Raw genomic sequence first — 12,517 nt, 5'->3', positions numbered from 1 at the left:
ATTATATGGTTTGGTTTCAATACTTCAAAATCAAATGGTAGGTTCAGGTAGTCACAAAAATAGTGTTGCTTAAATGGGGATTCTAATGAATGGATGGAATTCAGAACAGCATTTTTTTTCTTCTGTGAGCGAGAAGCGGGATTTCCGACCGCTCAACCCCGCTCACATACTCTGGCGTGTGCGTGCGGAGATTATTGAGCCCAGCTCCCCAATCTGGCAACCCTCCAAGCTCTCTTCAGTAGATCTGAAGTTCTGGGAATTAAATAAGTGGTGTACATCAATCCAGCATTTGTTTTTAGGATCTTTACTGTAATACACCTTTCAAACCATTCTGGTGGCAGAATTTGTTGTAACTTCTCAAGGGATATGTTTTGTGTTGGACTGTGATGTTATGCCTTTTCATAGACTCCTGCTGGCTCATCTATTAGCACTGGGCAGAACATTTTGCCTGCATGTTATGTGGCTTAACAAGTGGATTATTTTGTTGTTCAGTTGCTTAGTAACCTGGGCCTATTGCCGATCAAAAGCCTGTGACTTGTCTTAATCAACCAATGGGATTTTGGTTCACTGAATCTCCGTCTATATATTTGGTTAATTCTCTGGCTGGGCAAAGAAGTGGAGGTGGTATAGCTCATCTATCACTGATCAGAAACATTTAGAAATGCAATAATGTGGCCTAAATGAAGAGTAGGCCTATTATTTTGCTCGATGGCGTATAGGCAACTCCAAAAGCCTGCTGAGGTTGTGAAGTATGAACTCAAGTAAGACCCAAATCATTTGGAAAATATAGACTGCTGTTATTTTCAATAGGTGTCATGATGAAGATACGCTCAATGTAAGAACCTACGCCTGCTCCCTAACAAGGCAGAGTGAGGGTAGGAAAGAGATGAAACATGATGAAAAGCTTCATGGGCTTGCCTTGGGCTCTGTTTCAAAATGTATATATTTGTTTATATGACCTCAGTTCCACACGTTGCCATGAAGTTGTGTGGGAAACATATTTGTTGTCTTATTATGTTTCATAATATTCTTAGCCTATTATAAAATGTGTGTTGACTGTGATCAGGCTAAGTGTGTCTCGTCTGTTTAATGAACATAATAACTATTGATTGCATGTGCATGCTGCAGCCAAATGGGCTGCACAGACCAGTAACAAATTAAACTCAAAATATTTGATTAGTCTTAGGTTTCTTAGGACCTGCCTAAACGTGATATCCAATTGGTAGTTAGTCTTGTCCCATCGCTTCAACTCCCATACGGACTCAGGAGAGGCGAATGTCGAGAGCCACACATCCTCCGAAACACGACCCGCCAAGCCGCAGTGCTTCTTGACACACTACCCGGTTAACCCGGAAGCCTGCCGCACCAATGAGTTGGAGGAAACAACAACTGGTGACCTGAAGTCAGCGTACATGCACCCCGGACGCCACAAGGAGTCGCTAGAGCACGATGGGACTAGGACATCCCAGCTGGCCAGACGCTCCCCTAACCCGGACGATGCTGGGCCAATTGTGCGCCGTCTCACGGGTCACCCGGTCGCAGCCGGCTGCAACACAGCCTGGGATCGAACCCAGATCTGTTGTGATGCCTCTAGCACTGCGATGCAGTGACTGAGACCACTGCGCCAGTCGGGAGCCCATGGATTTATTTTTTATGGTATATTCTCAATGGATTTATTAAAATGGACGCCCACCCACATCTTCACACCACTACTGCCACTCGTCCCCAGCATGCCGACACGCGCACAGGTCATATACAAAAGGCATGTTCAGGCAAGAATGTGGTAAAAATGTGTCTGTTTGTAAAGGGGTCATATTAAAAAATATGACCCTATATAATATATATATAGTGCCAGTCTTTTTCTGCTCTCCTGCCAACTCTTAATGGAATTGTCATGCCAAATAGCTTGCCAATGGAACCTGGCTATAGGAGTTGGCTTTAAAGCACAAACTGATCTGGGACCTGGCTACTTGTTCTGTTCTGATGTCTTTTCTCCTTCTCTCCTCCCTGCAGGCACATGAAGATCCACGACAAAGACCCAGCCGGCGTCATTCCTATTAGCCCCCCCTCGCCCACCAAGAGACGCCGCCCCTCCGCCAAGAGGAGGTCAGCCATGGACGAGGACACAGAGCGAGGCGACGAACTGCCCAACAAAAAGGTAATGCACACATACACACACACAGTCCACTCCACCGCATTACATTCCCAGTTAAGTCATTGTTATTGTTACCGGTGTGTGTGTGTCCAGGTGCTAGAGGAGAGTGTGTTGGAGGAACTGGGATCAGGCCAGGGGGATGATGAGGTGTTGCCGTGCCCGATCTGCTTCAAGACCTTTGGCTGCAAATACGACCTGGAAGTCCACATGGACACACACCCTGACACCACTCTCAGGTACTAGAGCCTAAAACACACACACACAGTGGAATTACATTGATGGCATAAACGCAATACAACACTCTGCGTGTAGTTGATGTAAGAGTTAATAAATTGTCACCAAAATATCGAGCAAATCAACAGTTAGAATTAATGACAGAATGTATGGTGATAAATCCTGTAACAGTAGTGGTTATAAAGCCCCCCCCCAATGTCAGGGTTCAATGCTAGGGTCACAGGCCACAGGTCACAGGTCTGCCCTCTCTCCACCCAGGTCCTAAAGACATGGTTCTCCATCACACTGCTAAAAGCCACCTCTGTGGCATATTACTCATTGGGAAGACATTTGCATTTAAAATAGTTTTAAACGCTTTGTTATCGTGGATTAACCCATCAAATCACCTTCAGACTAAATGTTTCACTTGACAGAGTTTAACTTCAAAGCACTGTGCTGCAAGGCCAATTTTGACCCCTCTCTTCAGGCCCTGAGGCCTAAAAAGTGGGAAAAGTCGGCAGGAAGGCTATCCCCGGAAAGGGCGGGAGGGATGGAGTTGGGGGTTTAATGAGTCAGAGGGGAGGCGTCGTGATGCAGTTGGCTGGACAACGGAAGGGGGGAGGGGAGCGGTTTTCCATGGACAAATCACGATCTCCAGATCACCATAGCGACTCAATTCCAAACTCAAACCCCAACTTGGGTTGAATGGATAGCCGCGCATAACTCACACATAGGAATGTATTTGTCTGAACTGAAAAGGAGACAGATGCAGCTTTCTGTAGTTGAGTTGGGCAGCAATCTGATTATTGTAGGAAGTGCTGCAAATTTAGCCCTAATCCCAGTTAATCACAAGAGTTGAGAGGGCCAGTTAATAGGATATGGCTGCACTGGCTGGCTTGGGTACCCCGGTGTACAACGATTTCTAAGAAGCTGAGAAACAACGCATTTGGCATGCAGTAACACACCGAAGAGACACACACACACTTTCATTCTATCCTATTGAGCCATTTACTTTTATCTTTGTATTGTTATATTTTATTTCTTCTTGTTGCGTTGTCGAGGAGGAACCTGCAAGTAAGCATTTCATTGGACGGTGTGTATACCATGTGTATCCCGTACATATGACTAATAAAACTTGAAACACAAACGTACACAGACTCACAAACGCACACCCTTTAGTTGCAGCAGAATTCTCTGGGCTTGAGCCAACCTCTGAGATTAGACGGCTCTCGCAGACCTGTGTGAGAGACCGAAAACACACAGTCTTTCTCACAGGTATACACAAGCAAGCACAGGCATACACAATGAATGTGTACACAGAGTACCCACCACATACCCACAGAGGTGTGAAACCACAGGGAATGGAGTAGGGGGCTGGGTGTGTGGGATGAGGGGTGGCTGGGCAGGTGTGTAGTGCTGGGGGACCATTTTCAATTTGAGAATACACGGAAAATAAATTCTGATCCATTCTAAATCAATTATATTTAATTACCACAAAAATTCCATGAGAAACGATAGAATGACAAACCAAATAAATACGTAGGCTACAGCAGCCTAGATGTAGGTCTTCTGTCTGGTGGTGGCAGGAATGATGAAGAACTGTAGGCTACATGTGTGCACTACGATGGCCCGCTGGAGGCTTGACAACTTTGGCCAATCAGAATGTTGAAAATAAAATCTAAATTCACCAACCCCCTCTTGCGCAGTGGAACCCCGAACGATATGTGAACACCTGGTTATGGTGACACCGTTCTGCGAAGGACACCCAAACCAGAGTGGCCACCGCAAAGCCTGACCCTCTCTGATTGCCTCATCTTTTTAAGTGGGAGAACTTGCACAATTGGTGGCTGACTAAATACTTTTTTGCCCCACTGTACATACATACATACATACACACCCCTCTGTGCGCTGCTCCTAATCTGCAGCTTTTTTTGCAATGAGAATGTGCAAGGAAGCATTTTGTCAACATCTACTTAGGCATAAATAATTTCCGTTTTTACGGATCACAGGTATCAACTGTGAATTTACGGATACGAGTACGAATATTATTATGGCCATGTCAGGACACCCCTAAATCCCAACCCTGTTCCTGGAGAGCTACCATCCCGTAGGTTTTCATTCTAATAATTAGCTGGTGTGTGTGTGTCTCCATGCGCACGCCTTGATAAAGCTGTGTGTAATCCCCCTCGGGCACCTCGTCACAGGGTGGCCGATAAGAGGGCTGGCCCTAGGAGACACTGAGCAGCTGTCCCTCTTAGCGCCTAACGAGGTCCGCTCCATCACTGCCACAGGACGTGCTGAGAGTTATCCACACACATGATTTAATTTAAGTGTGTTCTTACACCCAACTACAACACAGCACTACAACATAGTATCATATTTCTGTGTCTTGTCTCTAGGTGTGACCTGTGCTGCCTCTCCTTTCGGACCCACCGCGGCCTGCTGCGGCACAACGCCGGCATCCATAAGAAGATGCCCACGGACCCCGGCGGACGGCCCTTCATCCAGAACAACCCCTCCATCCCCTCTGGCTTCAACGACCTGGCCTTTATCGACTTCTCCTGCCGCAAGTTTTCTCATATCGCCCAGGTCAGAGGAGAAGTTATGGACAGAATAATGTTGCTGATGCTCCCAATGCTACTGATACTACTAATTAATATGATTATGAAACTGATACTACTAGTATGTTGGTCATCTCTCACACAAGCAGTTATGTAAAGTACTTAAGTAAAAATACTTAAGTATTAGTTTACTATTCATATTTGACAACTTTTACTCCATGCATTTTCCCTGACACTCAATAGTACTCATTACATTTTGAATGCTTAGCAGGACAGGAAAATATTCTAATTCACACATATATCAAGAGAACATCCCTGGTCGTCCCTACTGCCTCTGATCTGGCAGACTCACTAAACAGAGAACATCCCTGGTCACCCCTACTGTCTCTGATCTGTCAGACTCACTAAACAGAGAACATCCCTGGTCGTCCCTACTGCCTCTGATCTGGCAGACTCACTAAACAGAGAACATCCCTGGTCATCCCTACTGTCTCTGATCTGGCAGACTCACTAAACAGAGAACATCCCTGGTCATCCCTACTGTCTCTGATCTGGCAGACTCACTAAACAGAGAACATCCCTGGTCGTCCCTACTGCCTCTGATCTGTCAGACTCACTAAAACTAATGCTTTGTTTGTTAATTGTCTGAATGTTGTGCCCCTAGCTATCTGTAAAAAAAGAAAATTGTCGTTTGCTTAACAAAAGGAATTTGAAATTATTTATACTTTTTATACTTAAGTACATTTAAAACCAAATACTTTTAGACTTTTACTCAAGTAGTATTTTACTGGGTGACTTTCACTTTTATTTGAGTCATTTTCTATTAAGGTATCTTTACTTTTACTCAAGTATGACAATTAGGTACTTTTTCCTCCACTGCACACAGGGCCTCAGTCTGTTCTTCCACACTCTAACCTCATCTGTCTGTCTCTCTCCAACAGGTCTGGTGTGAAACCAATCTCCGCCGGTCCACCAGCAAGTTCCACCGTTTTGTGTGCGAGGCCTGCGACAAGGCCTTCCCCCTACACTCGGCCCTAGACCTGCACAAGACCACCATTCATCAGCAGCAGCAGCCGTCGCCTGTAGGGGGCGGCCAAGAGATCCCTGCGGTCCAGGAGAAGCCGACAACCCCGCCCCCTCAGCAGGCCAGCTTCCTGGAATCCCTGGGTCTGCAGCACATTTCCCAGGTCAAGCCTCAGCCTTCTGAGGATGAAGTCCGTCAAGCCCAGCTGGACAGTATCCGGGTCATCCAGGTGGGGCCTCCGGACTCCACCCTGCCCCAAGAGGCGGCTTCCACAGCTTCTGGATTTCTGGGCGGCCTGGGCTTGGTGGCTGCTTCGTCTCTGCAGGGCCTGTCCCAGAGGGAGGCCCTCAGTCTGTTCTCCCTGCAGCCCTTCCCCACGGGCTTCCTCTTCCAGCCGGACAGTAGCACTGCTGTCAAGCCTGTCTGTGGCGAGGCTGGCCTGATTGAGCTGTCTGACATCCAGCAGATCCTGAAGGTGGCCTTGGCCGCCCCCGGTCAGATGGGCCTCCTGCCGACACTGGCCAAGGCCCCGCACCAGGGAGTGTCCGGCCAGGCCCAGGCGGCCAGCTGCAAGCCCATGCCCCCGCTGAAGCCAAAGCCTATGGTGGCACCGCGTTCCAGCCCGGCTGCCTCCACGCCACCGCCGCTCCAGAGCACCCAGCAGGCTTCCCTGGGCTGCATCAGCCCCAGCCTGCCCCCGCCACCCAGCCAGCTGCTCAATATGCCCCAAGAGTCTTCATCATCATCATCATCCTCCTCTTCCTCGGGCAGCCAGGCCTCCCTGGAGAAGATGCAGATGGAGGCGGACTGCATGGGCGATGCCCTCATGCCCAACGACTTGATGGAGCTGCAGATCAAACAAGAGGAGGGCCAGGCGGCCGGGGGAAAGAAGGGGTCAGGAGGGGCCAACCGCGGGGGTGCTAAGGCATCCTACCCCTGCCGTTTCTGTGACCAGGTGTTTGCCTTCTCCGGGGTGCTGCAGGCGCACATGCGCTTCCACCTGGGCATACTACCGCACCAGTGCAACATCTGTGACTACGTCGCACCCGACAAGGCCACACTCATCCGCCACCTGCGCACGCACAGCGGCGAGCGCCCCTATGTGTGCCGCGTCTGCCACTACCCTTTCACCGTCAAGGCCAACTGCGAGCGCCACCTGCGCAAGAAGCACATGAAGAACACACGGAAAGAGATTGAGAAGAACATCAAGTACGTCTCGTCAACCACCACCCAGGATCCTTTGGAGCTGGTTGCTGCCGGCGACACCGCCTGCCGCTTCTGCGGTGAGGATCTAAAGAGCTACCGGGCTCTCCAGATCCACCTGCGCACCCACAACGGCTGCCAGCGCAAGCCCTTTGAGTGCCGGCGGTGCGGGGCGGCTTTCCTGGCCAAGAGGAACTGCATCCACCACATGCTCAAGCAGCACCCAGAGGTGCAGGAGCGGGAGATCGAGGAGCACATCGCCACCCTTCTCCCCGTCATCACAGCCTCCACCTCCAGGGCCAGTCCCAGCAACCCTCTGGCTCTCAACGGCCTCACGCCCAACCCCACTGCCACCCTGCAGCCGGTCAAGGTGGAGGATCTCAGCATCTACTCCTCCTCTGGTGACCTGGATCAGCCCTTGGACTTCTCCAACAAGAGCCGCGGGACAAGCAGCACTGCGGGGAGCCTGACCGGGTCTCCTGGGATCAAACTGGAGACGGTCAGCCCAGCAGCTTACGACTGCTCCATGGAACCTATTGACCTGTCCATCCCCAAGAACCCCAGCAAGAGGCTGAAGACAGACACCACCGCTGTTGCCCCGGTGAGCGTGGAGCGCAGAGAGATCAAAAAGGAGCTGCCCTTCCCCAGCGTACTGGACCACCTCCCCTCAGCCCTTCAGCTGGACAAGAGCACTGAGGAGAAGCTGACGACCCCCCAGTCTGGCTCTTACCAGCTCCCCCCAGTGACCCCCTCCCCGTTCCCCATTGGCACCACCACAGGCCGGGCACTCCGTCTCAAGCCCCTACTGCCCAAACCAGCCTCTACCTCCTCATCCTGCTCTCTGAAAGAGCTTCCCCCTTTGGCTTCCATCGCCCAGATCATCTCCTCTGTCTCGGGGGCTCCAGACCTACTCAAGAGGGAGCCAGATAACAAGGCTCCTGCTGCCCTCAACGGCCTCCAGACAGAACCGGACCGTCCAGCTGGGGGTGACAACAGCTCAGAAACATCGATGGAAGAGCTCCCCCTAGAGGGCTTGTCCAGAAAGCGCACTAGAAAGAAGCCAGTGAGCCAGGCCAAGACTATGGCACCTGCCTGTGTGTCCACGCTCGAGCAGAACACAGGCAGCGGCTTGGACCTGGAATCCAGTGGTGAGTTCGCCAGCGTGGAGAAGATGCTTGCCACCACCGACGCTAACAAGTTTAGCACCTACCTGCAGACGGGGGCGGCGGAGCTGGGAAGGCGAAACGAGGGGAGACAGAGCCCGGGAGAGGAGAAGGAAGAGAAAGAGTCACCACCTCAGTCTGTGCCGCCCCAGTCCAAAGGAGGGAAGAAGAATGCCTACTCCAACTCAGTGCAGAAGATGACCTGTCCCTTCTGCCCCCGGGTCTTCCCCTGGGCCAGCTCCCTGCAGAGACACATGCTCACACACACTGGTGAGCCATCGGGAAACACACACGTGCACACACACACATACACACACAGCTGGCTGAGACAGATTGGATAACTCCCCAAATACCCAACACACAGCTGTCATAATAAGTCATGTTGAAATACTGCGTAAATAGACAAGTCACAACGATGCAATGATACCTGGAAGATACTGTTCAGTAATGTAGAAAAACGTTATACAAGATAACTCATTCATTTCTTGGAATTATACTATTCATTTGACAGGTTTTTCTAAAGGGTCTAACTGCGTGCATTTTGCATATTTAAAACTTCCTGTGGGTCCACAACATGTCCCTAATACTTCTTATGTGACGTTCAGTCTTCTCTAATGTGCTGTCGGCTACAGGTCAGAAGCCCTTCCCCTGTCCCAAATGTGACGCCTTCTTCTCCACCAAGTCCAACTGTGAGCGCCACCTGCTGCGCAAGCACGGCGTGACCAACCGCTCTCTGCGCCGCAACGGCCAAGTATCCAAGAACGGCGATGAGGGTTCACACGACAGCGCAGGTACGAAACTGTATTGTACTGTATTATAGTATGCGGTATTGGAATATACGGTATTGTACTGTATTGTAGTATGCGGTATTGTAGTGTACGGTATTGTAATATTCGGTATTGTACTGTATTGTAGTATGCGGTATTGTAATATACAGTATTGTATTGTAATATATGGTATTGTAATATACAGTATTGTATTGTAATATATGGTATTGTAATATTCGGGTATTGTAGTATGCGGTATTCTAGTATGCGGTATTGTAATATACAGAATTGTACTATACATTATTATAATATATTTTACGGTATTGTACTGTACTGTATTGTAGTATACGGTATTGTACTATACAGTATTATAATATAATGTACGGTATTGTACTGTACGGTATTGTAGTATACGGTATTGTACTGTACGGTATTGTAGTATACGGTATTGTACTATACAGTATTGTACTGCACTGTACTGTAGTACTGTACTATACTGCTATTCTGTAATAATCCATTTGTAATTTGACGGTTCATTTTGTGTGTTTTTTTCTAGAGAGTTCCGAGAATGAGCAGACTGCAGGAGAGGTTTTGGATCTGAGCAGCATGGACCCTGATCAGAAAGGCGACGCATACGAGTCGCCAAATGCAGACCAAACACCAGACATTGCTGAGCAGCTGCTAGGGGAGATGGAACCGCAACCTAGCAACAACAAAACCAGCAACAATTATGAAAATGAAGACTATGATGACAATGATTCACAGAGCAACAAGAGCTTGGACCTCAACTTTGCCAGCAAGCTCATCGACTTCAAGTTCTCGTCGGATGGCGAGCAGCCTCAGACCTCCCTGGGCGGAGAAAGGGTGGTGGTGGCCGAGCCGGAGAGGGTGATGGACGTCCAGCAGCAGGACCAAGAGTCCTCCAAGTACACCTGCAAGAACTGCAAGAAGAACTTCCGCTACGCCGCCACCCTGGCTCGCCATGAGAAGGCTCACCTTTGTGAGAGTGCACCCCCCGAAGAGGCTTGTGGAACGGAGGGGACCGGGCCAGGCACAGAGCTCCCCAATGCTACTACAGCCACCACTGAGGAGGAGGATCAGGAGGAGGAGGGAGAGAAGGAGGCTCCGGAAAGCGAGGGAGCGGAAAGTGTGATGGACAGCGGCTCAGAGGAGGAGGAGAAAGAGAAGGAGGAGAGGAGCGATGAGGAGGGGGGCTTGGCAGAACCAAAGAACGGAGAAGGAGAGGTGGGAAGAGGGTCGGGAAGCAAAGCAGACAAGAGGAAGAAGATCTGTAACGTGTGCAGCAAACGCTTCTGGTCACTGCAGGATCTGACGAGACACATGCGCTCGCACACAGGTACTAGTTAATTCTATTGTTGTAGCTTTACTTTCTTTAAAGATATTCATACCTGGCCCTGCTCTTGTGTATGTGTGACTATTGATCTACCTGTTTATATTTTTATTAAGGCGAGAGACCCTACAAGTGCCAGACGTGTGAGCGCACCTTCACCCTGAAGCACAGCCTGGTGAGGCACCAGCGGATCCACCTGAAGCCGCGGGGCAGCGATGGAGCTGATGCCAACGGGGCAGAGGCCCCGGCCGGAGACTCGGCTAGCGAGGAGGGAGAATGCACCCCAACCAGCACATGTCCTCCTTCAGAGAATGAGAGCGAGGGCACTGGAGTGGCCAGGGAGGGAGCTGAGAAAGAGGCCCCTCTACCAGGCTCCACATCTCCGGACCAGTCCCTGTCCACCACTGAACCAGCCCAGTCTGAGTCAGCTACAGAGGCCGTGGCTGAGCTGCTCATTAAGCCAGCCTCGGAACCAGGCTCGGAACCTGTTCTGGACCCATCTGTAGAACAGGCCTCGGACAACGTCTCTGAAATAGCTGTAGAACTAGCTGCTGTAGAATCAGCCTCAATAACAGCTAGTAATACAGCCACTGAACCAGCAACAGAAACCCCCAAAGAATCCTCCACAGAGTCCCACACCCCACAGCCCTCTGATGTAACCCCAGAGAAAGACCCAGAGGGCCCATCGGAAGGCTTCATCCAAGGCCTACTGGAGATCCACACCAAGCCTCCCCGGGAGTTCACCCTACCTGCCGGCGAGGCTCCCTTGGTGGGCGTGGAGTGAGGGAGCCCCAGTCTCTGGTTCTCTTTACGCAGTGGACCACTGTATGTGCCACAGTGCCATAAGATAGAAGTACCCCTCCCCAATAATGCAAGACGATGAAATCAAGAAGAAACACCTTGTTTCTAAGTGCCTTACTACTTCTATTTTTGATTGTTTTTGCTATATCTTTATCTACATTTATCTACGGAGGATCTAATTTTATAGCTTTTTATGATGATTACATAATTGTTTTTGGAGTCTATATAGAAATGACCTTTGAATAAGCAATAAATGAAATCTCATTTACCATGACCGATTTATGACATGATCAAGTGTGTGACAGACGTAAAATAACTGTTATTGTGTATTTAAACCACAGTCGTACCTTAAAAACAATGCAGAGACTGAGTCAGTTCACAGCAGTGGAGATAGTCACTCATGTAACTGGAAACACCGCTAAAGCAGACAACTGTCAGGCTGTCATAAAGGTGTCCTGAAAAAAGACTGGCGTTGTTCTCTCTCCTTCGTCTTGATTTACTCCCTCATCCCTGATTACCAACGTCTACAGTCTCTCTTTTTGTTTGCAGAATACATGAATGAACTGTGACGTGATTTGGTGTGAGGGGACAGGTGACTCATAGAAAACAGACTTGACAATGGATAACCTGGCGCAACCGAGAACTCTGCTTTTGTCTTTGGTTTTTAACATGCCCTCTTCCCATAGGCTCTCTATCTTTTCAGAAGTAATATGGGCAATATTTGCCTGAACAGTGTGTTTTTTCAGAATCATTCTCATTTAATTCCATGTGCGTTGACCATGTTGCATTTGGAGTATTCTGTGTGTTATTCGTTCAGGTGTTGGTGGGGGGATATAAGGTTTTTGCATAAATTGAGCTTTTCCTGAACAAAAGGGCTTGATATGTGTATCTCCCCCATCTCTCACCGTCACCCTCTAGCGTTCCTAGAAACCTCTCTCGGAGGTCCCATGTTGTCTGTACTACCACCAGTGTGTCGAGCTTGTGTCCACTTTCCCCTCTTCCCTAGTGGCAACTCATTTTCTTGCCGCTAATTTAGACGTCTTCCAAAAGGACTGTCACTGTGTTCTTAAAGCCTTACCTGGGGTTCTGCTGGGTTATTTTATATGCAGAACTCACCTCGTGCTCTAGGTGGAACACTACTCAGTTTTGTCTACTTTAACTTTAGTCTCCCTGCTGCCTCCCGTTTGGGCAATACCCCCCTTCCACCACCCACCTCACCCCCTCCTTCCACCACCCACCACCCACCTCACCCCCCCCCCCCCCCTTCCACCACCCACCC

The 12,517-nt window shown here is 49.5% G+C and overlaps 1 protein-coding gene across 5 annotated transcripts in view; it reads left to right on the top strand.

Annotated features, from left to right (window-relative positions):
* Positions 1-12,105, top strand: part of LOC109899284 (ras-responsive element-binding protein 1) — a 71,482-nt gene extending 59,377 nt beyond the window's left edge. For 3 of the 5 annotated variants that reach the window (XM_020494357.2, XM_020494361.2, XM_020494362.2), the window contains 7 exons: positions 2,014-2,158; positions 2,249-2,391; positions 4,768-4,957; positions 5,871-8,589; positions 8,925-9,110; positions 9,643-10,443; positions 10,554-12,105. In XM_020494357.2, coding sequence (XP_020349946.1) covers positions 2,014-2,158; positions 2,249-2,391; positions 4,768-4,957; positions 5,871-8,589; positions 8,925-9,110; positions 9,643-10,443; positions 10,554-11,221 — 4,852 coding nt within the window. In that variant the 3' untranslated portion in view covers positions 11,222-12,105. The remainder of the gene's footprint in view (positions 1-2,013; positions 2,159-2,248; positions 2,392-4,767; positions 4,958-5,870; positions 8,590-8,924; positions 9,111-9,642; positions 10,444-10,553) is intronic. The other 2 variants (XM_020494358.2, XM_031836296.1) reach the window with 1 other exon arrangement.
* Positions 12,106-12,517: the final 412 nt, after the last annotated feature.

The sequence above is a fragment of the Oncorhynchus kisutch genome, linkage group LG11, assembly GCF_002021735.2.
Source record: "Oncorhynchus kisutch isolate 150728-3 linkage group LG11, Okis_V2, whole genome shotgun sequence".
NCBI lineage: Eukaryota > Metazoa > Chordata > Actinopteri > Salmoniformes > Salmonidae > Oncorhynchus > Oncorhynchus kisutch.
The sequence above is the reverse complement of the archived record's forward strand: the minus strand, read 5'-3'. Positions and strand labels throughout refer to the sequence as shown.